This window comes from Cebus imitator, unplaced genomic scaffold, assembly GCF_001604975.1.
Source record: "Cebus imitator isolate Cc_AM_T3 unplaced genomic scaffold, Cebus_imitator-1.0 Scaffold132, whole genome shotgun sequence".
In the NCBI taxonomy this organism is placed as follows: Eukaryota; Metazoa; Chordata; class Mammalia; order Primates; family Cebidae; genus Cebus; species Cebus imitator.
In genome coordinates this window covers 1635546-1659578 of record NW_016107447.1, presented here as the reverse complement: position 1 = coordinate 1659578, position 24033 = coordinate 1635546, and the positions used below count along the sequence as shown (strand labels likewise).

Here is a 24033-nt window from a genome sequence, read left to right as displayed (position 1 = left end):
CCTGAGGTTTGTCTGAAATGACCCAGGCCCAAGGCAGCAAGAAGAGAGAAAGACAGAGATGAGCTTCAGTGCCTGGGGCTGGTACCCCTTTTGTCCCCTTTGTACTCCCTTCCCATAGGGGCAGTTAGTTCTTCTGACAGCCCCCGCTGGAAAACCAGACATGAGCCGAAACCCAAGCCAATCTCTTGGGCCTCCAAGCCAACCTTTAGGACCAGCTCGGAGCTTGTTCAACTTTGGACACCTGGCCTCCACATCTCTGGTCAGGCTCTTCCAAACTGGACCGAGAGGACAGGTCTGCAGACGGCCCCAGTTGCCATAACTGTGAAAAGTATACTGGCCTAGGACTCACGTTCCACCCCAGGTCAGCTACTTCCTCCCTGTGTGACCTCAGCAAGGCAGTCTCCCTCTGGGTCCACTTCTGTTTCTAGTAAAGGAAGTGCTTGGTCAGGCCAGTGTTTGTCCAAAGGTGGGACATACACAAGTATTGGTACCTGAGGTTTTTGGGTGATGTGTACTAGAGTAAATATCACTGCATCAGAATCAGGAGGTGGTTCCCCCCCCCCGTTGTTTTTTTTTTTTTTTTTTTTTTTTTTGAGACCGAGTCTCACTCTGTTGGCTAGGTTAGAGTGCAGTGGTATGATTATAGCTTACTGCAGCCTCAACCTCCAAAGTAGCTAGAACTACCAGCATGCACCACCACACCCAGTTATTTAAAAAAATTTTTTTTCTTTTTGTAGAGATGGGGGTCTCGCTATGTTGCCCATGCTGTCCTCAAACTCCTGGCCTCAAGCAATCTTCCCACCTTGGCTTCCCAAAGTGCTGAGATTACAGGCATGAGCACCACACCCAGCCTAAGTCTATTTTAATCTTTCTGACTACAAATTGAGAAGCTCTCAGATTGGTTTTTAAAAAGTACTTCTTGGGCCAGGTGCGGTGGCTCACACCAGTAATCCCAGCACTTTGGGAGGCCGAGGCGGGAGGATCACCTGAGGTTGGGGGTTCAAGCCCAGCCTGACCAACATGGAGAAAAATACTGTCTCTACTAAAAATACAAAATTAGCTGGGCACAGTGGTGCATGCCTGTAATCCCAGCTATTCGGGAGGCTGAGGCAGAAGAATTTGCTTGAACCTGGGGGACAGAGGTTGCAGTGAGCTGAGATCACACCATTGCACTCTAGCCTGGGCAACAAGAGTGAAACTCCATCTCAAAAAAAAAAAAAAAAAAAAGTACTTCTCTAACACTTCTCATCTCCATTTTTTTTAGAAAAGAGCCAGAAAGTGGATCTCAGGTCAGGGCCTCTTTCAGGCAACAGCATTTAGGCAAGATTTAATGACGTTTCATTTTCACTACTTTTATTTTTATAGCTAGCTTCTCTTTGTGGCAAGTAGGCTTTCCACATACAGTAGTGCTATTAAGTTGTCTTTTAAACTTATTTAAAGGATGGGCACAGTGGTGTGGCTCATACTTGTAATCCCAGTACTTTGGGAGGCTAAAGCAGGAGGACTGCTTAAGGCCAGGAGTTCGAGACTAGCCTGGGCAACATGGCAAGACCCTGTCTCTACAAAGAAAAAAAAGAAAAAAGAATTAGCTGGGTACTTGTGGTCCTAGCTACTCAGGAGGCTGAGGCAGGAGGATCATATAAGAACAGGAGTTTGAGGCTGCAGTGAGCTACCATGGCGCCGCTGCACTCCAGCCTAGGCGACAGCAAGACTCCGTTTCAATAAAATAAACAAACTTCATTTAAGAAAAAAATAGGTTTGGCCAGGTGCAGTGGCTCACACCTGTGATCCCAACACTTTGGGAGGCTGAGGAGGGCAGATCACTTGAGGTCAGGAATTCAAGACCAGCCTGGCCAAGAGTGAAACCCCATCTCAACTAAAAATGCAAAAATTAGCCAGGTGTGATGGTGGGCACCTGTAATCCCAGCTACTCAGGAGGCTGAGGTGTGAGGACTGCTTGAACCTAGGAGGCGGAGGTTGTAGTGAGCCGAGTTTCCAGCCTGGGCAACAGAGTGAGACTCTGTCTCAATAAAAAGAAAAAAATAGGTTCATTTAAAGAAAAATGTTAAGAAGAAAAGGGCACAAGTAGCACTTTAGACAGGACAAGTATCAGGGAGGTACTGGAATGACTGAGGTTTGGGAAAACGCTGAACAAGATGATCACTAAGCTCCCGCCTTCCAGGTCTGAGAACCTGAATATGGATTAACCTATAATAATGCTGAGCCAACAGGTTTAAAAGGAGAGTTAGCAAGTGTTAGATGTTAAAGGCACCCTAACACCAAATCCAGATTTTTCTCTCACATCTGTTCTGTGAACTTACAATACTCTAGTCACCCCTGGTCTGTTAGGTTTGTCTACTCTGTCCTCCTGAAGATTCACAGTGTGCATTAATATTAAGGATTAAAAAGTTTAATAATAAAAAAACTTACTGTATTCTCATTTAACTCTGCATTCTCAAAACATACTGCCTACAAAACCTTTATTTAGAAACAGCTATTAACATTCCAGGGAACCAATTTTCTTCAAGACACACCGGTCTATAAGTCTTTATGTTCATGTAGTTTACATTTTGTATCAGTTTTCTCATTGATCCTTGTAACATGCAGCCAGATGGGTAATAATGATAGTAGTTCCATTACCCGAGCACTTACCCTGTGCCTCCTGCTGTACTAAGCACTTTTTACATCTGTGATTTCATTTAATCATCACAACAGCACTGCAAGGAAGTTGTCCTTATCTCTGACAGCTGAGGAAGCAGGCTTAACGACTTGCTGTAAGTCACACAGCTGGAAAACAGCCCAGCTGGGATTTAAACCCAGGTTGATCTGATTCCAAAGCCTGTGCTCTTCACCTCACAGGTTAAATGGGGAACACGTGGCCATCCTGCTCTATCTTGTCATTCCCTTCATCCCCTTCCCATCCCGGTACCCAGAGTCACCCCCATTCCTCTCTGCCTCTGAATTGTTCCTTGGTGTCCCCTTCCTGTGTATGAAACCTCACCCACCCCAGAGTTCTGAGACCTTTTTGCCACTTCAGACTTCATCATTGGCCACATGTGGTGGTGCACACCTGTAGTCCTAGCTACTTGGGAGGCTGAAGTGGGAGGATCGCTTGAGCTCAGTTGGAGGTTGCAGTGAGCTGTGACTGCACCACTGGACTCCAGCCTGGATGACAGAGTGGGACCCAGTCTCAAAATTTTTTTTTTTTTTTTTTTTTTGAGACGGAGTTTCGCTCTTGTTACCCAGGCTGGAGTGCAATGGCGCGATCTCGGCTCACCGCAACCTCCACCTCCTGGGTTCAGGCAATTCTCCTGCCTCAGCCTCCTGAGTAGCTGGGATTACAGGCACGCGCCACCATGCCCAGCTGATTTTTTGTATTTTTAGTAGAGACGGGGTTTCACCATGTTGACCAGGATGGTCTCGATCTCTTGACCTCGTGATCCACCCGCCTCGGCCTCCCAAAGTGCTGGGATTACAGGCGTGAGCCACCGCGCCCGGCCTCAAAAATTTTTAAAAAGACTAAATAATCAGAATCGGTCCCTGCTGAAATTGGAGTAGTCACCCCATGGGTGTGGCCTTTGCTTACTAACAGCAACAGAGAAGGGTGGAGAGGCCTAGATGTGGGACTGGGCTCCAGGCCCCCTCCTGCTGAGTCAGAGGTAGAGAAGGGTGATGAAGAGGAGAGGAGTGAGAGATGGAGGGCTGCCACTGACAGGAGTGGCCAGCTTAGCTGGCTTTCAGGCCTGGCCGGAAAAGTGACCAGAGCAGGAGTTGCTGCCGGCATTAAAGGAGCAGGACCTGGCAGACCTCATTCTCCAAGTCAGTCTCCCAACAGCAAGGAAAACAGCAAGGGACTCCAAGGCCCTCGCCAACACTGCTCTTCAGCCTAACCTCCACCCACCCCCCAAGTCTAGCCCTTAGGACAAGACTATTCTGTACAGGGTGGGGTCCTTGAGAATTGATTCACCTTCCTTACAAGGACACAGCAGACCCTAGATGACAGACAAGACATTTACAACCCAAAGTTAAATAATAATGACATAGCTACCATTTAATTGTACCTAATGCCGAGCACACTGCTAAGGGCTTTTTGTCCACTCTCTCATTTAACCCCTGCTGTAATCTGCATTTTCCCCATTGCTATAATGAGGAAACGGAAGATCACCAAGGTTAAACAACTCACCCAGAGTCAAACAACTGGAAATAAGTGGTAGTCAAGGTGGGTCTGGATCGAAAGCCTATTTCCTTAACCACCAACCCATGCACCTGGAATCTCAAGTTTGACCCAGATAACATCTGTCTCTGTATCTCACATCTTGCTATAATTTGCAAAAACTTGTGGGCTAGGCGGGGAAGCGCACACACCAGTTCTCTTAGTCGCAAAACCAGGGTAAGAGGAAGGTCCTTAATCCCCACTTTACTCAGTCTCAAGGAAACTAAGTCATTTACATGAGGATTCGCTCAAGTTACCTCCCCTTTCTGACCTCAGTTTCCCCATTTGTAAAATGAGGTAGCCATTTACAACTATATAGACCCCTCAGGAAGTTGGAGTCCTTCCTACTTGCTCGTAGCCATACTTCCAGACTCACAGCCCAGGGATCCTGGACCCTCACTCACCACGTACTTGGAGGGCGGGTCCTTGACAACGGTGGCGCTGGTCACTTCAAAGAGCAGCCGCTGAGGTGCCAGGGTGTTCCGGGACTTCTTCCAGAAATCCTGCAACTGTCGCGCCAGAAGCTGACCGCCCCGCTGCCCATCAGGTGGGGGGCTCCGTTCTGCAGACACATGACCAGTCACATCAATGGGCCAGGGTCAATATCAACCACTGCCATGACCTCACTCGTCTTCCCAATGTGAGGCAGGACTTATCCCCATTTTACAGAAATGGAAACTGAGGGGCAGAGAGGCACCGAGGAGCCAAACACCATGCCTGGTAGACAGTAGGGGATAAATTAAAAGCTCCACCCTCAAAATATGGCTAGCACATCATTTCTATTCGGATTCCAGGCCCTGTACATTTAATGCCCGCAGCAACTCTGAGATGAGAGTGAGTTCTCCCACTTGACACAAGGGAAAACTTGGCTCAGAAGGGTGTTAAGAATCTCTCAAGGTCACACAGCCAAGAGGTGGCCCAGGCGCTTTAAGTGTGGGAGTTTCAGCTGGATCAACTCAGCGCCCTGGATGCTCTGGGAACGCGGCTGGGATGGAGGCCTAACCGAGCCCCAGGGTTCCCGCCTCCGACCTCCCGCACTCGCCTGCGTCTTCTCCTGATGTCCAGTCCCCGGGGGGCAGCGGGTCGGGGCCAGTCTCCTCGTCGTCCTCGTCCTCGTCGTCCTCATCGTCCTCAGCGCTGGTGAAGCTGAGGGTGCCGCTGAGTCGGGAGGACAGGCCCTCGGCGTCGTCGTCCTCCAGCTCTGAGCTCTCCGGGAACTGCTCGGCCTCTGGCCTGGCCGCCGCCGCCTCCCCGGGGCCGTCGCCTGCCAAGGCGTGCCGCAGCCGGTGCAGGAGCCGGGAGGCCATGGCACCCTGGGGGGAGCGCACCAAGCTGGGTCCTGGGTCCCAGAAGACGAGGAGGACCCCCGCCCGGCGCTGGAGGAGGGGCGGGGCCCGGACCGGAGAGGGAGGGGTGCAGTGAAGCCCCGCCCCCTGGCAGCCCGCTGGCCTGCGAACCCAGGGACCCAGCCCGCGTCGCTTTCCCCCCTCCCATTCAGCCTAGGACCGCGTTCCTCCCCGGAGGGGCTCGGGCCCCTCCCGACGTCTCTTGCGCTGCCTCGCGCGCGTCTACCTCCTGCGTCCCACGGTGCATTCAGGAGCGCACCACGCCCCGGCGGTCCCGGTGCAGCCCCCCGCAGCCCAGGGAGGCCGGCCGGGCTCTGCGGGGCTCCGCCGGGCTCAGGCCGCTCCCAGCGCCGCTCCGGCCGCTTCCTGCCGCCGCCCCGCCTCCTGCCCCGCCCGCTCGCTGGAGCCGCCCGAGAATCCCGGGCCTTTGGCTCCAAGAGGGACTTGGGAAGCCTGGGTCGGCCTGAGGGAGCCCCAGGCCTGCCGCAGAATCATCCCAATTCGGCCAGGCGCCTACCCTCCTTGGGTCGTCCCACCCCTTCCGAGACCCAGGTCAGCTCCAATCTGTCCCACTCATTTCCACCCGAAGCTCTTGAACTTCATAAAGTAATTATGCGATGTTAGGGAGGCCATGTCTCCCGTGAGAAAACGAAGGCCAGGAGAAGATGCGTAATTTGGGTTGGACTCTGGCCTCGCTGAGCCTAGGTTTTCTCATCTATGAAACAGGAACAATACTGCTAAAGCTAATTTTTGCGGCTCTTGTAAGAACCCTCATCCAGTGCCTGGCATACAGCAAGGGCTCATGAAATGATCACTTACAAAATGATTATTGTTTCTACAGTGTTCGCAGGCTTGCACAATTTCATTTGAACCTCACACATGGGAAGTAGGCAAACGGGGAAACTGAGGCCCAAAGAGGGTGAGTTACTTGGTTAAAGCCACACAGCTTGCCAGAGGCGGCCTGCCTGCCTTCCTCTTTCTTTCTTTCTTCTTTCTTTTTTCTTTCCCTTTCTCCCTCTCTCTCTCTCTCTCTCTCTCTCTCTCGAGATGGAGTCTCTGTCACCTAGGCTGGAGTGCAGTGGGCACCATTTCGGCTTACTACAACCTCTGCCTCCTTGGGCTCAGGTCATCCCTCCCACCTCAGCCTCCCAACTAGCTAGGACTACAGGCTAATTTTTGTATTTTTTGTACAGATGGGATTTGGCTATATTGCCCAGGCTGGTCTTGAATTCCTGGGCTCAAGCGATCCACCTGCCTCTGGCTCTGTAAAGGCTGGGATTATGGGCCTGAGCCACCTCCCCGACCCAGAGGTCTCTGAGTGTGGGGCCTGGAGCCCAGGTCCCCTGCTGCATACTGTCCTTTTCCCGTGCAGCAGGCCTGATCATCTCAGCAGCTCCTCAGCATTTTTTTTTTTTTTTCTTTTGAGATGGAGTTTTGAGATGGAGTGCAATGGCGTGATCTAGCTGGGATTAAGGCCTGTGCCACCATGCCCAGCTAATTTTTGTATTTTTAGTAGAGATGGGGTTTCTCCATGTTGGTCAGGCTGGTCTCAAACTCCCGACCTCAGGTTATCTGCCCGCCTCAGCCTCCCAAAGTGCTGGGATTACAGGCAACCGAGCCCAGGACGTCAGGAGAAGATGCAGAGGAGTGAACAACCGAGCCCAACCCCCAGCTTTGTTTTATCTTTTATCCTCAGGGCAGCTTCAGGTCGAGAAAAAGTTATTGTGGCTTCCTGTCAAAAAGCCTAGATGTCAGTTGTTAGGGCAGATGTTGATGGTTATACAATATAACAAATAAACCCAAAATGTCTACAAAGTAGCTCCTACCCTTTCTGAGTGGCACAGGAGAGAGGGGTGGGGGGAAATGCCTTTGAATAAGTAGAAGAATGTGAGCAGAAAGGCTGGGGTTCTTATTTTCTGAGGGTCCACTGTCTCCTACAACCTGCTCTAGGCACTTTATATACTGTCACATCTCGCCCTCACAGCATCCTGGGGAAGAGGCTGTAACTGGACAGTAATGGCCCATTTTCAAGATGAAGAAACTGAGGCAAAGTGACTTCCCCAAGATCCACATCTCGGAAATAGAGAGGCTGGGATTTAAACCTAAGTTTGTGCAATTTCTTTTTTTCTTTTTTTTAGGGAGGGAGATGGAGTGTTGCTCTGTTGTCTAGGCTAGAGTACTGTGATGCAGTCTCAGCTCACTGCAACCTCCACCTCCCAGGTTCAAGCAATTCTCCTGCCTCACTCTGCTGAGTAGCTGGGACTACAGGCATGCACCACCACGCCTAATTTTTGTATTTTTAGTAAAGACGGGGTTTCACCATATTGGCCAGGCTGGTTTTGAACACCTGGCCTCAAGTAATCCACCTGCCTCTGCCTCCCAAGTGCTGGGATTAGAGGCACGAGCCACCATGCCTGGCCAGTTTACACAATTTCACACCTCAAATTACTCCTTCATTCGGCTTATGGGTAAGATATTGGAACAACAACAAAAAAACCACCATTAATTCATTCAACACTCACTCATTCACCAACCATTGGTTAAAAATTAACTTGTCCTTTCGTATATGCCTTACCTATCTGGGCACAAAGCTGATCGTCATCAAACCATGGGTTGTTAGAGCAGGAGGACCCCTCAGAAATCTGGCCTGTCACCTCCGTTTTACAGATAGGTAGTCTGAGGCTTAGTGAGGGGAGGGATTATGCCAGGCATACAAAAACGGTCAGAACTGGGAGATCTCAAGGTCTTGCATTCTCCACTATTATTATTATTCCTCCTTCTTTTTTCTTCCTTCTTCCTCCTTCTGCTTATTTCTTCTTCCTTTTAAATTTATTTATATTTATTTATTTATTTGAGACAAAGTCTCGCCCTGTCACCCGGGCTGGAGTGCAGTAGCGCAATCTGGGCTCACTGAAACCTGCGATTCTCTTGCCTCAGCCTCCCAAGTAGCTGGGATTACAGGTGCCTGCCACCACACCTGGCTAATTTTTGTATTTTTAGTAGAGACAGGGTTTCTTCATGTTGGTCAGGCATGTCCAGAACTCCTGACCTCATGATCCGCCCACCTCAGCCTCCCAAAGTGTTGGCATTACAGGCATGAGCCATTGCGCCCGGCCTTATTTTTATTTTTGAGACAGAGTTTCACTCCATCACCCAGGAGTACAGTGGCACAATCTTGGCTCATTGCAACCTCCACCTCCCAGGTTCAAGTGATTTTCCTGCCTCAGCCTCCCTAGTAGCTGGAATTACAGGCACGTGCCACCACACCTGCCTAATTATTGGATTTTTAGTAGAGACAGGGTTTCACCATATTGGCCAGGCTGGTCTTGAACTCCTGACCTCAAATGATCCACTTGCCTTGGCCTCCCAAAGTGCTGGGATTACAGGTGTGAGCCACTGTGCCTGGCCTATCCTTCCTTTTTTAGAGACAGAGTCTTGCGCTGTTGGCCAGGCTGGAGTGCAGTGGTGCGATCATAGCTCACTGCAGCCTCAAACTGCTGGTCTCAAGTGATTCTCCTACTTCAGCCTCCCAAGTAGCTGAGACTACAGATATGTGCCACCATGCCTGGCTAATATTTTATTTTTTGTAAATGTGGGGTTTCATGTTGCCCAGTCTGATCTTGAACTCCTGGCCTCAAGAGATCCTCCTACCTCTGCCTCCCGAGGTGCTGGGATTACAAGCATGAGCCACCATCCACCATTCTTCATTTATTTTTTTAATTGGAGATAGGATCTCGCCTCCCAAAGTGCTAGGATTACAAACATGAGCCACCGTTCCCATTTTTAAACTCTGTATGGATATCCCCTGCAGCCTCCCTGAGAAATGGTCATCTATCTACTGCTTGCATATACTCAGCGACAGGGAGCTCATTACCTTCTGAGGCCGCCTGTTCCCATTTTTGTTCAACCATGACTATTAGGAAGTTCCCCCTTATACTGAACGAAATACCATTCAGTTCAGTTATTCTTTTCTTTTTTTTTTTGAGACAGAGTTTCACTCTTGTTGCCCAGGCTGGAGTGCAATGGCGCGATCTCAGCTCGCTGCAATCTCTGCTTCCCAGGTTCAAGTGATTCTCCTGCTTCAGCCTCCCGAGTAGCTGGGATTATAGGCATGTGCCACCACGCCCAGCTAATTTTGTATTTTTAGTAGAGACAGGCTTTCTCCATGTTGGTCAGGTTGGTCTCCAACTCCTGACCTCAGGTGATGTGCCTGCCTTGGCCTCCCAAAGTGCTGGCATTACAGGTGTGAGCCACCATGCCCAGCCCAGTTATTCTTATGTAGAATATAATATCTGTTGAACACCTGCTATGTGGCAAGTGCTGAGTACAGGTATTAATCGACTTACCACCTATGCAACTTACGACCATTCGACTTTACAACTATAATCGCTAGCCACGACTGCTCCGCGTCTGGCAGCGTAAACATTGCCCAGCTGGGTGTACGACAGTGCGGACCAGCTTCCGGCAGCACTACCATCTCCGTGTGCACCATTTCAGCTGTACATATAACCTACTCAACTTACGACCAAATCGTGTTATGACCGGTCTGCGGTCCCAACCGTGGTTGTAAGCCGAGCACTAGCTGTACTGGAAAATGTGGTGGTCTGTGAAACATAGAATGGGTGGTGATCATCAGGCATGCTCAGTGCTATGATTGAGGAAACTACTGGAGACCACCTTGGACTCCCTGGCCTGGACATAGGGGAGGAAGGATCTCCTAGGAAGTGATGCTAGAGCTGAGAAATATGATAGGGAAGTAGACAGATGAAGAGAGGGAATATGGGAGTTTCAGGTAGAAAAAAACAGCATAGGGCCAGGTGCGGTGGCTCAAGCCTATAATCCCAGCACTTTGGGAGGCCGAGGCGGGTGGATCACGAGGTCAAGAGATCGAGACCATCCTGGTCAACATGGTGAAACCCCGTCTCTACTAAAAATACAAAAAATTAGCTGGGCATGGTGGCGTGTGCCTGTAATCCCAGCTACTTGGGAGGCTGAGGCAGGAGAATTGCCTGAACCCAGGAGGCGGAGGTTGCGGTGAGCCGAGATCGCGCCATTGCACTCCAGCCTGGGTAACATGAGTGAAACTCCGTCTCAAAAAAAAAAAAAGAAAAAAACAGCATATGCAAAGGCCTGAAGGTTCATAAAAGGTGGTGTTTAGAGCAGTATTTTAAAGTCTGACCAGAACAGACAGCAACACAATGTGGAGGGGAGAAGGAGGGAGATTAGAATGGCCAGTGGGACCTTGCTTGGCCACATTCAGGAATTTGGGAGGCTGGAGGATCACTTGAGTAAGGTCAGGAGTTCAAGACCAGCCTGGCCAACATGATGAAGCCTTGTCTCTACGAAAAATACAAAAATTGGCTGGGCACAGTGGCTCATGCCTGTAATCCCAGCACTTTGGGAGGCAAAGGCGGGTGGATCACCTGAGGTTGGGAGTTCAAGACCAGCCTGACCAACATGGAGAAACACTGTTTCTACGTAAAATACAAAATTAGCCGGGCGTGGTGGCACATGCCTATAATCCCAGCTACTCAGGAGGCTGAGGCAGGAGAATCACTTGAACCTGGGAGGCAGATGTGGTGAGCTGAGATCACACCATTGCATTCCAGCCTGGGCAACAAGAGCAAGACTTCGTCTCAAAAAAATGAGATTAGCCAGGTGTGGTGGTATGTGTCTGTAATCCCGGCTACTCAGAAGGCTGAGGTACGAGAATCACTTGAACCTGGGAGGTGGAGGTTGCAGTGAGCCAAGATTGTGCCACTGCACTCCAGCCTGGGTGACAGAGTGAGACTCTATTTCAAAAACAAAACAAAACCCAAAAAGCAAAAATAACCAAATTGGAATTGGAATCCCATGGGTCTCACCCTTTGGCTCCCTGCCTGCCTGGGGAGGCCTTATTTAGCTTGACATGGCCCTGCTGAACTTTCCTTGGGAATGTCTATATATAGGGGAAGAGAGCAGCCCAGTTGCCACTGTCCATCTGTCTTCCTTGGTGTCCAGCTCCGCTTTCCTGGCCCCGGAGCCTGCTATTGGTTATCTTGGTGCTCTTTCTGTTGACGTAGCCACTGTCCACAAGCCTTGCCTTACTCCCCAGTGCCCAGTATGCACCTCGTGGATTCTGAGGGTGGGCTCCCTCTGGACTTGATCTGCCCACCCCTTTACTTCCTAGATGACCAGATTTCTTCACTGAGCTCTAGGAAGGGGCCAGCTGCCCTTTTACCACTTAAAGAACCTTCCCCTGCCTACTCACCACCCCAAAAAGTGAATCCAAACACCCTTTCCTTGGAGAAGGTAACTTTGAAAGAAGGATCTTTGCTTTCAATGATCATTTCTCCTCCAAATGCACATCCTCCTCTCCTACATCCCTCCACACACTTTTCCACCTGCACAGGTACCCAAAGGACTGTGTCCCAACTTCCCTCCAGTGGGAATTAATAATAAGAATCATCTGGGCTAGGGGTGGTGGCTCACGCCTATAATGCCAGCACTTTGGGAGGCCAAGGTGGGCAGATCAAGAGGTCAGGAGATGGAGACCATCCTGGCTAACATGGTGAAACCCCGTCTGTACTAAAATACAAAAAATTAGCTGGGCACGGTGGCACACACCTGTAGTCCCAGCTATTCCGGAGGCTGAGGCAGGGGAATTGCTTGAACCCAGGAGGTGGAGGTTGCAGTGAGCCGAGGTCGCACCACTGCACTCCAACCTGGCGACAGAGCGAGACTCCATCTCAAAAAATAATACGAAGAAAAAGAAGAATCATCAACATGGGTGGGCATGGTGTCTCATGACTGTAATTCTAGCAGTTTTGGAGGCCAAAGTGGAAGGATCCCTTCAGCCCAGGAGTTCAAGACCAGCCTGGTCAACATGGTGAAACCCCATCTCTACAAAAAATACAAAAACAAAACAAAACAAAACAGACAACAACAAAAAACCAGGGATGGTGGTGCACCTGTAGTCCCAGCTACTCAGGAGGCTGAGGTGGGAGGATCACTTGAGCCCAGGAGATTGAGGCTGCAGTGAGCTGTAACGGCACCATTGCACACTAGCCTTGGTGACAGAGTGAGTATAGACCTTTATAATTCACAAAGCTCTGCAGTCAAATGGGGATAATAATAGTTGTTATCTCATAGGAGGAGCACTAGATGAGATCATGTTAAAATGCTTAGCACAGTGTGTGGCACATGGTGGAGTTTCAGTAAACAGTGGCCTAGCTGTCACTTTCTCCTCCTTCTATCCCCTACCCCTCACCATGGTTCAAAGACAGGACATTCCTCTTGCCAAGCACTAACCCTGTATACCTGGCTCAAGCTAGGTGGCTTATACCTGGGTTCCCATTTACTGTGCTTTCTTTGTGAGGAATACCCCACAGAGAGGTCCATCCTACAGATGAGGAAACGGCTCAGAGAGGCACTGCTACCTGCCCGAGGTCACATAGCACGCAGAGGCTGGCCTTGAATGTTGGGTTTTGGACTTCAAGGCTTCTTGTACTCTCCCCATTTTACCATGCTGCCTCACTCTTTACTACTCTGATTGTCCTTACCATCTTGGAGCCAGTATGCTTCCCTGGGGAGGGGGGGAAAGCAGGGGGACTCCAAGGCGGTGGAACAGGGCGGGCCTTCCTCACAAGAATCTAGGACGTCAAGGCCTGCCACCTGCTCAGAGGCTTAAATTTCTCTGCAAGGGCCCTTGGCTAAATTAGGTAATAGGTTCGGACTTTGGTGGGGTGGGGCTCGCTGACCCCAGGATCTGATTGGGTAGGGTATCCAGTGCTGGGGAGCAGGGAGGTGGGAGGGGAGGGTGCCCCTACAAATCCCAGGGGCTAGAGCAGGCCAGGGCATCTTTGGGTGGTGGAGTGCAAAGGAGGCGACCTGCAGCACAGGAGACCCGGTCACCAGCAACCATGGTAAGGACAAGAGGGGACTTTGCGGCTTCACTCGCGGGAACACTCTGGACGTCTTTGAGGCCAGGCCTGGGTGCTCTGTGGGGTAGTAACTTGGATGTGTGAGGTTGGAGCATGGAGGTTCCTGGAACCCAGGTGTCTTGGAGGAAGGCCTTCGGCTTTTCTTGGAAGGGGAGGGCTGGGGTGTTCCAGAGATTGATGATCAAGGCTTGCTGACTGCCTGTGCACCTTTGGAAACTTCCAGCACTGTCATTCATAGACCTGTGAAGAGCTCTTAGCTTGTTTCCTTCACATAGTGGGGACCCTGGGGGGTCAGAGTGAGTCCCCAGCAAGCCAGGGGCAGGGGTAAGCCAGACTCCTGGGCAAACCCTCCTACCATCACGAAGAGAAGAAAGGCTCCTCCAGAAGACGAGAGGCCTGCAGGGCATGGGGCCCGCTCAGATGCAGGGCTCCGGGACCGCTGAGGACGATGGGAAGAGACAGAAGATGACAGACCAGAGTTAGAGAAACCCTGCTCTCCTAGAGGGGGTTCTGAGTTGGAACTGTGGTTTTCGTCTGAGAGCCCCCTCCTCACTTCACCTCAAGGAGTAACTAGATCCCAGAGGCCAGCTGCTGTTGCCCATGCCTGACTAAAAATAGCCTGCCCTCCTGGCACAGGGAAAGAGGAAGAGAGGAAGGAGGGGGAGAAGGAGGAGGGCCAGCGGCCAGCCGGCTGAAGAGCTCCTTGGAAGCCTTACCCCATCCTTACTGCCAGCTTCAGCCCACAGCGTCCGACCCAGATGGCCTGGCTTGGATGTGACCTGGAAGCCCCCACAGAAACCTCACTTTCATGTCAAGGCCTCCCTCACATTCTGCCCAATATGAGAGGCCTTTTCTCCAATGACTGAATCCTAAGAAGGAAGCTGATCTCTGACTCCACCAGCTCTCTGAGGGGCAGGAGGATGTATCCTTTGTCCCTTCTTGGTGGTCCCAGTGCCTGATCTGTGGCCTGACATGCAGCAAGTGCTCAATAACTTTGTGTCCTTTTTTTTTTTTTTTGAATTGGAGTCTCACACTGTTGGCAGGGCTGGAGAGCAATGGCGTGCTGTCAGCTCATTGCAACCTCTGACTCCCAGGTTCAAGTGATTCTCCGGCCTCAGCCTCCTGAGTAGTTGGGATTATAGGCACCCGCCACCACGTTCGGCTAATTCTGTGTAATTTTAGTAGAGACAGGGTTTCACTATGTTGGCCAGGTTGGTCTCAAACTCCTGACCTTGTGAGCCACCCGCCTCAGCCTCCCAAAGTGCTGGGATTACAGGGTGAGCCATTGTGCGCGGCTTGTGTTGCATTATTATTTATCTGAGAACGAACATTTTATTGAACCACTATTAAAGTACTGGGCACCATTCAGAGTTAGAGAAAACTGGAAAATAGTGCTGGGATGGTGCTAGCCCTTTACAAAGCCCTTTCACACCCCTGATATCTCATCCCTGAAAAGCTACAGAGAAGAGATGAAGGCACGCTAAGTGACTTGCCTAAGGCCACTGGGGGGATTCCTGACTTGGCCTTCAATTGACAAGTGAGAAGGTCTTGAGCTTAATTTGCTGTCTCCTCTCTTTTTCTCAAAACTGGTGTCAGTCTGGGCACGGTGGCTCCCAGCACTTTGGGAAGCTGAGGTGAGCAGATCACCCGAGGTCAGGAGTTCGAGACCATCCTGGCCAACACGGTGAGCCCACCGCCTCTACTAAAAATACAAAAATCAGCTGGGCATGATGGCACACACCTGTAATCCCAGCTACTTAGGAGGCTGAGGCAGGAGAATTGCTTGAACCTGGGAGGTAGAGATTTCAGTGAGCCAAGATCCCACCATTGAACTCCGTCCAGCCTGGGTGACACGGTGAGACTCCGTCTCAAAAAACAAAAACAAAAAACGGGGGTCAGAAGCTAGACACAGTGGCTCAAGCCTGTAATCCTAGCACTTTGGGAGGCTGAGGCAGGAGGATCACTTGAGCCCAGTTCTAAACCAGCCTGGGCAATTTAGTCGGACCCCATCTCTACCAAAAATTTAAAAAATTAGCCAGGCGCGGTGTACACTAGTCCCAGCTACTTAGGAGGCTGAGGCAGGAGGATCGTTTGAGACCAGGAGGTCAAGGCTGCAGTGAGTTGTGATCTTACTACATATCCAGCCTGTGTGACAGAGCTAGATCTTGTCTTCTGAACAAAACAAAACTGATTGGGTGCTGTGGTGGCACACAAATATGTGACGAGTTTGAAGTTCTTCTGGAGGACCAAGGAGCGCTGGCAGAGTGGGGGTTGGGGTGAATGGGGTAGAGGTGAGGAGCTGCTCTAGGGTTGCCTCTTCAGCTGACTTTTTCTGTGTCTCCTGCAGACGGACCAGCAGGCTGAGGCCCGGTCCTACCTCAGCGAGGAGATGATCGCTGGTGAGTGAGGCAAGCAGGCTGGGGGCGGGGTGGATGTGTGCTGGGAACCTGTTGGCCTCCGGGCAGGGTTGGGGGGTAAGTGTGAGGCTGACAGTCCAGCCTGCCTCACTTCTGCCCTCTGCTCTCCCTCGCAGAGTTCAAGGCTGCCTTTGACATGTTTGATGCTGATGGTGGTGGGGACATCAGCGTCAAGGAGTTGGGCACCGTGATGAGGATGCTGGGCCAGACACCCACCAAGGAGGAGCTGGACGCCATCATCGAGGAGGTGGATGAGGACGGTGAGCGGCTCGCCCTCGGAGGCAGGCGATGGTGGGGAGAGGCAGCGGCGGCCGGGCTCAGGCTCAGTCCACCACCTGCTCCCCGCAGGCAGCGGCACCATTGACTTCGAGGAGTTCTTGGTCATGATGGTGCGCCAGATGAAAGAGGACGCGAAGGGGAAGAGCGAGGAGGAGCTGGCCGAGTGCTTCCGCATCTTCGACAGGTGCGCTGGGGGCCTGGGAGCCGAGGGAGGGGCTGAGCAGTCAGAGCCCGACCGGTGACGCGGGAAGGTGCCCGGGTTCGCGGTGTGGGGACGGGGCGTCCAGCGTAACCAGGGCAGCTCGCCCCGGTCCTGAGCCCTCCCCGATCCCTCGGACTCGAAGGAACGCAGACGGCTACATCGACGCGGAGGAGCTGGCTGAGATTTTCAGGGCCTCTGGGGAGCACGTGACGGACGAAGAGCTCGAATCTCTGATGAAAGACGGGGACAAGAACAACGACGGCCGCATTGACTTCGACGGTGAGGGCCGTGGCAGCTTGGGAAGAGAGGGTGGGAGCCACAGGGGCGGCGGGTACTGGTGCTGCTGGCTGGCTCCCGCGCGCTGTCTTTGGCCTTGTGGTGGGGGCGGGGCGTGGCGTGGCGTAACCTCACAAGTTCCTCCTAGTCTGCTGAGTGTTGGCATAGAAGCGCTCCACGACTCTGTGCAGTTTATCAATTAATGACCAGGCAGCAGGGCGCGGTGGCTCAGGCCTGTAAAATCCTAGCCCGCTGGGAGGACGAGCCTGGAGAATTGCTTGAGGACAGGAGTTTGAGACCAGCCTGGGCAACATAGTGAGACCCTGTCTTTACAAAAAATAAAATAAAAAGCCAGGCATGGTGGCACGCCTGTGATCCCAGTTGCTCCAGGGACTGAGGTGGGAGGATCACTTGAGCCCAGGAGGTCCAGGCTTCAGTGAGCTATGATTGTGCCACTGTACTCTAGCCTGGGCAACAGAGTGAGACCCTGTCTCAACAAAAACAAAAAACAAGGCCAAGTACAGTGGCTCACGCCTGTAATCCCAGCAGTTTGGGAGGCAGAGGTGGGTGGATCACGAGGTCAGGAGATGGAGACCATCCTGGCTACCATAGTGAAACCCCATCTCTACTAAACATACAAAAAATTAGCCAGGTGTGGTGGCATGCACCTGTAGTCCCAGCTACTTGGGAGGGTGAGGCAGGAGAATCGCTTGAACCTGGGAGGCAGGGTTGCAGTGAGCAGAGATTGTGCCACTGCACTCCAGCCTGGGCGACAGAGCCAGACTCCGTCTCAAAACAAACAAAAACATAAAACAAAAAAGTCATCCCCTCTGAATGCTGGAGCCCTGGCCTGGCCTTTGCATCCCCAGGTGGGACCTGCAACCCTCACCCTCTCCCTCTCCTTTCCCGCAGAGTTCCTGAAGATGATGGAGGGTGTGCAGTAAGGAGTGGACAGTCGCCTCCACCAAGATCGCGCATCCCTGAGGCCTGGGAGACTCCGCTCCACCGGGTCCCCACCAGGGAAGTGCAGCCCCTCGTGGGTCTTTGTCTGGAAGGAATAAAAGCAAATGTACCAAAACTTGCCTGAATGAGGGGAGAACCAGGGACAGCGGGTCTCAAGGGCTGGCACCACCCGGAGCACCCTCAGGGATCCCTGGAAGAAGCGGTCGAAGCAGTGGGATGTGGAAGGGAGCTGGGTCCCAGAGCCCGAGGCGGCGGCTGTGAGTGCCCAAGTCCAGGCATCATCAACGCGCTCTGAGCGTTCTCGGCAGCCTCCCAACAGCTGCTGTGGGCGTGGGCAACTTGGAGGACGGGCAGTGGTGGTGGCTGGGCGGTGACGGACAGGAGGCTGCAGGTGCTTGGAGCTGAGTCAGGGTGAGCTGGCAGACTTTGGAGGGGTCCCCAGAGGGCAGGTAGGGTAAGGGGGTGGCAGGAGGCTACCCCCACCAGAGGGGAGGAGCAGGGGAACTCCCTCACTTCCCCACATCCATCTTTTCTGGAACATTTTGGTCTTGGGTGTTGTAGCTGCCCCCTTCTGCAGGCTCCCTAGCTGGGGAGAGGGGGAGTAGGTGCTCATCCACGCCAGGCAGCATTGTTTCTGCTTGACCTCCTACTTCCTCTGTTCTTCCAAGTGCTTACTCCTGGCTTCCTGCTGGTGGTGGGTGGTAGGGGAGGGTGGAGGTATCCACAAAGGAGATTCTGATCTCATCGTTTGACCCCAGATCCCTGCCTCCGCCCGGTCTCTGCCAGTGTGCTCTACAGAGGGCCATCAGCACCAGGGAGCTAAAATATCTGAACTGGCCACTGCCCTGTTGGAAGTACTTCAAGGCTCCTCACTGCTTCTAGAATGAGATCCAAATTCCTTCCCTCCCTCCTTTTCTTCCCATAGTCCTCACAGGACTGCAGCCACTCTGGGCAATTTATTTCTGATATGGACCTGGGGTACATTTTCAAGCCCTTGGGACTTTACACATGCTGTTTGCCCTCTCTGGAATGCCCTTGTCCTTCTTATAAGCTGGCAGATTCTTCAATCTACAAGACCCAACTCAAATACCATCTCCTCCCTTGAACCCTGCCCTCACTGGCTATTTGCTCCCATAGCGATTTGTATATAACGGGTATCAGATCACAGCTGATTAAGTGTAGGGGGTAGTTTAGCTTTAGAGTCAGACTGCCTGAGTGTGAGTGCTCACTGCCTGTGACAAACGAAACCACTCTGTTCCTCAGTTTCCTCATCTGTAAAATGGGGATAATGATAGTACACTCAGGTTGTGAGAAGTTAGTGTGTACGAAGTGCGCACAGCAGTGCCTGGAACATAGCAAGCATTTTTTTTTTTTTTTTTGGTGAAAAGATATACATATATTTAGAATTAGCCAGCTGGACTCAGTTTAGATGATCCCAATTTTGTTGGCAACATCCAAAGCATCGTAATCAGGAGCCAGTCAAACATATGCCTTCTTCTCTCCATCAGGCCGAATCAGGGTGTTGACCTTGGCCACATCAATGTCATAGAGCTTCTTCACAGCCTGTTTGATCTGGTGCTTGTTGGCTTTAACATCCACAATGAACACAAGTGTGTTATTGTCTTCTATCTTCTTCATGGCAGACTCAGTGGTCAGCGGAAACTTGATGATAGCATAGTGGTCCAGTTTGTTTCTCCTGGGGGCGCTCTTCCGAGGATATTTGGGCTGCCTCCGGAGTCGCAGTGTCTTGGGCCGCCGGAAGGTGGGTGACGTGCGGATCTTCTTTTTTTTGTGGCTGTGGACACCTTTCAACACTGCCTTCTTGGCCTTTAAAGCCTTCGCTTTGGCTTCGGCTTTAGGAGGGGCAGGAGCTTCCTTCTTCGCTTTCGGCGCCATCTTGTGAAAAGGGTCTCCTTTTTTTTTTTTTTGAAACAGAGTTTTGCTCTTGTCACCCAGGCTGGAGTGCAGTGGCACGATCTCGGCTCACTGCAACCTCCATCTCCTGGGTTCAAGCGATTCTCCTGCCTCAGCCTCCTGAGCAGCTGGGATTACAGGCACCTGTGCCATGCCCGGCTAATTTTTGTATTTTTAGTAGAGACCAGGTTTCATCATGTTGGCCAGGCTGGTCTTGAACTCCTGACCTTTGGTGATCCGCCTGCCTAGGTCTCCCAAAGTGCTGGGATTATAGGCCGGAGCCACCATGCCTGGCCTTCTGTTTGGCTTTTTAAATGAGACAGGGTCTTGCTCTGTCGCCCAGGCTGGAGTGCAGTGAGTGATCACAGCTCACTGCAGCCTTGACCTTCTGGGCTCAAGCGATCCTCCTGTCTTAGCCTCCTGAGTAGCTGGGACTACAGACATGTGATCCCCTGACTCCCCCACTAGTTGTTTTAATTTTTAGCAGAGATGGGATCTCACTATTTTCCCCAGGCTGGTTGCAAACTCCTGAGCTCAAGAGATCATCTCACCTCGGCCTCCCAAAGTGTTGGGATTATAGGCCTGAGCCACTGCGTCCAGCCTCTGTTGTCACCTTACTCATTGCTTTAGTTCTTCTTCTCCGTCTGTCTTTTTATCTTTTTCCTTTTTTGTCCCATTCATATGTTTTTCCATTTTTATTTCCAGCCAGGATCAGTGCTGGGGTTTGGTAATCATCACTATTTATTGAGTGCCTACTGTGTCCTGTGGCTTACAGACATTGTCTTATTTACTCACTTAACATCCCTAGAGGCAGATGCTGCTATCAGCCCCATTTTATGGTCGGAAAACTCAGGCCCAGGGAGGTGAAGTACATAGGTACCTAGATAATAACCTAGGTGGTATGGCTATGTGCTGTGTGGTGTGCACAGGAGCAAGGCTTTTAACTCTGATGCCATCTACCTGTTATTGGTTCAACTTGGATATCTTTTTGGTTTTTTTTGAAATATACACATATTTTCAAGTAGAGATAGAGGTTGTGGCTCATGCCTGTAATCCCAGCACTTTGGGAGGCTGAGGCAGGTGGATCACTTGAGGCCAGGAGTTCGAGACCAGCCTGGCCAACATGGAAAAAACCCCCTCTACTAAAAATAAAAAAATTAGCTGGGCGCATGCTTGTAATCTTAGCTACTCGAGAGGCTGAGGCAGGAGAATCACTGGTTCCCAAGAGGTGGAGGTTGCATTGAGCCAAGATTGCACCACTGTACTCCAGCCTGGGTGACAGTGAGTCTCTGTCTTAAAAAATAAATAAAAGAAAAAAAGATACCCGGGAGCAGTGGCTCACGCCTGTAATCCAAGCACTATGGAGGCCAAGGTGGGCGGATCACCTGAGGTCAGGAGTTCAAGACTAGCCTGACCAACATGGTGAAACCTCGCCTTTAAAAAAAAAAAAAAGAAAAAAAAAAGATAAAATAGACGGAGTTTCACCATGTTGCCCAGGCTGGTCTTGAACACCTGTGCTCAAGCAATCTGCCCACTCCAGCCTCCCAAAGTGCTGTGATTACAGGCATGAACCACCATGCCTGGCCCTATCTGGATGTTTTGAGCACTTCAAGCTTGTCCTGTCCTAATCTGATGAGTTCCCCTCCCCCTCCATCTTGTCCTCCTGTGTTTTCTTTTCTTTTCTTTTTTTTTTTTTTTTTTTTTGCCCGTGTCTTGCTCTGTTGTCCAGGCTGGAGTGCAGTGGCACAATCTTGGCTCACTGTAACCTCTGCCTCCCAGGTTCAAGCGATTCTCCTGCCTCAGCCTCCTGAGTAGCTGGGACTACAGGTGCGTGCCACCACACCCGGCTAATTTTTTATATTTTTAGTAGAGACGGGGTTTCACTGTGTTAGCCAGGATGGTCTCGATCTCCTGACCTCGTGATCCGCCTGCATCGGCCTACCAAAGTGCTGAGATTACAAGCATGAGCCACGATGCTCAGCCTCCTGTGTTTCCTATCACAGGGATGGTTCCTTGAGGTTGGGGACCAAGTCAGAAATTCTGGTGCTCCTTCTCCACCTCTGCTTACTAACTACCCCTGCCTACTGTCTCCTTGCCACTCCATCCCTCCTCTCCATGCCCATTAGTATAACTCAGGTCAGCACCATTGCTTGCCTGGCTCTTGATAACAGGCGTTATCTCCTTCCTGCCATTCGCTCCCCAGACCATAGCCAAGGAGATGTTTATAAAAACAAATCAGATCATGTCACTGCCCTTCTCAAGGCTTCATTAGCTTGCTGTTGCCTCAAGATAAAGCCCAAGTTTTTTTTTTTTTTTTTTTTTTTTTCAGGACGGAGTCTCCCTATCACACAGGCTGAAGTGCAGTGGCACAATCATAGCTCACTGCAGCCTCAAACTCCTAGGTGCAAGTGATCCTGTCCCTTTCGCCCCTGGTTATTTTATTTTTTGTAGAGATGGGGTCTCACTTTGTTACCCAGCCTAGCCCAAGTATCTTAATATGGCCTTCCAGCCCATCATGACCTGACATCTATGCGACTTTCCCATCCTGTAGTCCTTTCTCTCTTTTTTTTTAAGCTGGAATTTCACACTTGTCACCCAGGCTGTAGCGCAGTGGCACGATCTTGGCTCGTTGCAACCTCCGCCTGCTGGGTTCAAGAGATTCTCCTGCCTCAGCATTCTGAGTAGCTGGGACTACAGGTGCCTGCCAGCATGCCCGGCTAGTTTTTCTATTTTTAGTAGAGATGGGGTTTCACCGGGTTGGCCAGCATGGTCTTGAACTCCACACCTCAGGTAATCTGCTCTCCTCAGCCTTGCAAAGTGCTGGGATTACAGGTGTGAGCCACCGTGCCCAGCTCTGTATTCCTCTCCTTACCATACTCCTGAACTTCTTGCTATCCAAGGAATGTGTATCTCCCTTAGGGCTCAATTCCCTTCTCCAAAAACCTTTCCCTAACCCTCCTATTTTATTAGGTGCCCCACCTATGAACTTTCATAGCATGTGAGTTCAGCACCATTAATTGAGTGCTTATTATGTGCCAGGCATTGTTCTAAGGTCCTTCCACTGTCTTATGAGGTAGGTACTAGTATTATTTTCATTTTATGGAGAGATTAAATGTAACTGCTTATGTGTTTACGGGCAACATGGAGGTGGAGCCAGGATCTGAAACAGTTCTATCCACCTGGTCTGAGCTCTTTTTTTTTTGAGAAGGAGTCTTGCTCTTGTTGCCCAGGCAGGAGTGGTGCAATGGGTGATCTTGGCTCACTACTATCTCTGCTGCCCAGGTTCAAGCGATTCTCTTGCCTCAGCCTCCAGAGTAGCTGGGATTACAGGCACCCGAACCATGCCCAGCCAATTTTTTGTATTTTTAGTAGAGACGGGGTTTCACCATGTTGGCCAGGCTGGTCTTGAAATCCTCATCTCAGGTGATCCCGCCTCAGCCTCCCAAAGTGCTGGGATTACAGGCACAAGCCACTGCGCAGGCCCTGGTCTGAGCTCTTAATCACTGTCACTTATTCCCTGTGTTGATAGGCCTGTCTATCCCCTAAACTCCAGCCTCTTTAAGGGCTGTGTCCTTTTCGGTTTTGTCCCCAGCCCCAAGCAGAGGGCCTTTATCTTGTAGGAATTCGATAAAATGGGAATCATAATCAGAAATTCAAATACTTTCTGACCAGGCTTCTTCTTGTTGCAAGTGCCAGAAATATAAATCAAACTGACTTAAACCAAAAAGAGATTTGTTGGTTCATGGAGCTGGGATGCCAAAGCATGAGCTGGAGGCCAGTTTCAGTTAATGTCATCTCTCCCAGTCCCAGCTATTTGTCTCTGCTTGGCTTTCTTCCATCTGCAGCAGGCTCCCCCAGCAGCTGAAACTGACTCCCTTCTCCTTTAGCAACCCCATTAATAAAATAACTTACCATGTGGCCATGTAGGGTGCCAAACACCATGATCAAGGACCACATGGCAGACAAAAACACATCCACCACAGTTACCACTTGAAACATTTCTTTTAGAGATAAGGTCTTACTCTGCTGCCTAGGCTGGAGTACAGTGCTACAATCACAGCTTACTGTAACCTTGAATTCCTGGCCCCAAGTGATCCTCCCCCCTTGGCCTCACAAGTTGTTGGGACTGGTGATGTGAACCACCATGCCCAGCCAGCATTTATTTATTTTTCTTTTAAAATTTATTATTTGAGAAGGGGTCTTACTGTGTTGCCTAGGCTGGGCTTGAACTCCTCAACTCAAGCAATCCTCTTGCCTCCATCTCCCAAAGTGTTAGGATTACAGGCAGTGAGCCACCATACCTGGCCCCGGCCAGCATTTATTAACCAATTTAGTGCCAGGTTCTGAGCTCTGCTTTTCTCCAGTATCCGCTAACCTGGCGATTTTCAAACTTGGGAGAGCCTTAAAACCTGGAGGGCAGTTTGGGGTCAAGAATTTGCCTAACAAGTTCCAGGTGATGCTGATGCTGCTGGAAGGACCAATTCTAAGAATATTGCTCTAA

At 51.0% G+C, this 24033-nt stretch overlaps 3 protein-coding genes across 8 annotated transcripts in view; 1 reads left to right on the top strand and 2 right to left on the bottom strand.

The window, feature by feature from the left end:
* The window catches only part of ZSWIM1 (zinc finger SWIM-type containing 1), a 48351-nt gene extending 42236 nt beyond the window's left edge, over positions 1-6115 (bottom strand). For 2 of the 6 annotated variants that reach the window (XM_037743001.1, XM_017541251.2), the window contains exons 1-3: positions 5786-6115; positions 5256-5526; positions 4618-4775 (exon numbers count right to left, since the gene is read on the bottom strand). In XM_037743001.1, the coding sequence (XP_037598929.1) occupies positions 4618-4775; positions 5256-5526; positions 5786-5806 (450 nt within the window). In that variant the 5' untranslated portion in view covers positions 5807-6115. Of the gene's footprint in view, position 1; positions 13-2652; positions 2788-3507; positions 4141-4617; positions 4776-5255; positions 5527-5785 lie in introns of those variants that run through there. The other 4 variants (XR_001828897.2, XM_017541254.2, XM_037743002.1 and 1 more) reach the window with 4 other exon arrangements.
* Positions 6116-13257: 7142 nt separating this feature from the next.
* TNNC2 (troponin C2, fast skeletal type) lies at positions 13258-17733 on the top strand. Its single transcript, XM_017541260.1, has 6 exons — positions 13258-13463; positions 15829-15880; positions 16015-16158; positions 16247-16361; positions 16522-16658; positions 17568-17733. The coding sequence occupies exons 1-6, from the start codon at positions 13461-13463 to the stop codon at positions 17597-17599; spliced, it is 483 nt and encodes a 160-aa protein (XP_017396749.1). The 5' UTR covers positions 13258-13460; the 3' UTR covers positions 17600-17733.
* A 1364-nt stretch (positions 17734-19097) lies between these two features.
* Positions 19098-19514, bottom strand: LOC108313032 (60S ribosomal protein L23a-like). The gene has a single exon (XM_037742998.1). The coding sequence runs from the start codon at positions 19512-19514 to the stop codon at positions 19098-19100; it is 417 nt and encodes a 138-aa protein (XP_037598926.1).
* Between the last annotated feature and the right edge of the window lie 4519 nt (positions 19515-24033).

Bases quoted from the DNA above. Each gene is read 5' to 3' on its own strand.
- TNNC2 (XM_017541260.1), top strand. The intron at 16,159-16,246 runs GTGAGCGGCTCG...TGCTCCCCGCAG, and splicing joins CGAGGAGGTGGATGAGGACG to GCAGCGGCACCATTGACTTC. The intron at 16,362-16,521 runs GTGCGCTGGGGG...TCGGACTCGAAG, and splicing joins TGCTTCCGCATCTTCGACAG to GAACGCAGACGGCTACATCG.
- LOC108313032 (XM_037742998.1), bottom strand. From the start codon at position 19,514: ATGGCGCCGAAAGCGAAGAAGGAAGCTCCTGCCCCTCCTAAAGCCGAA.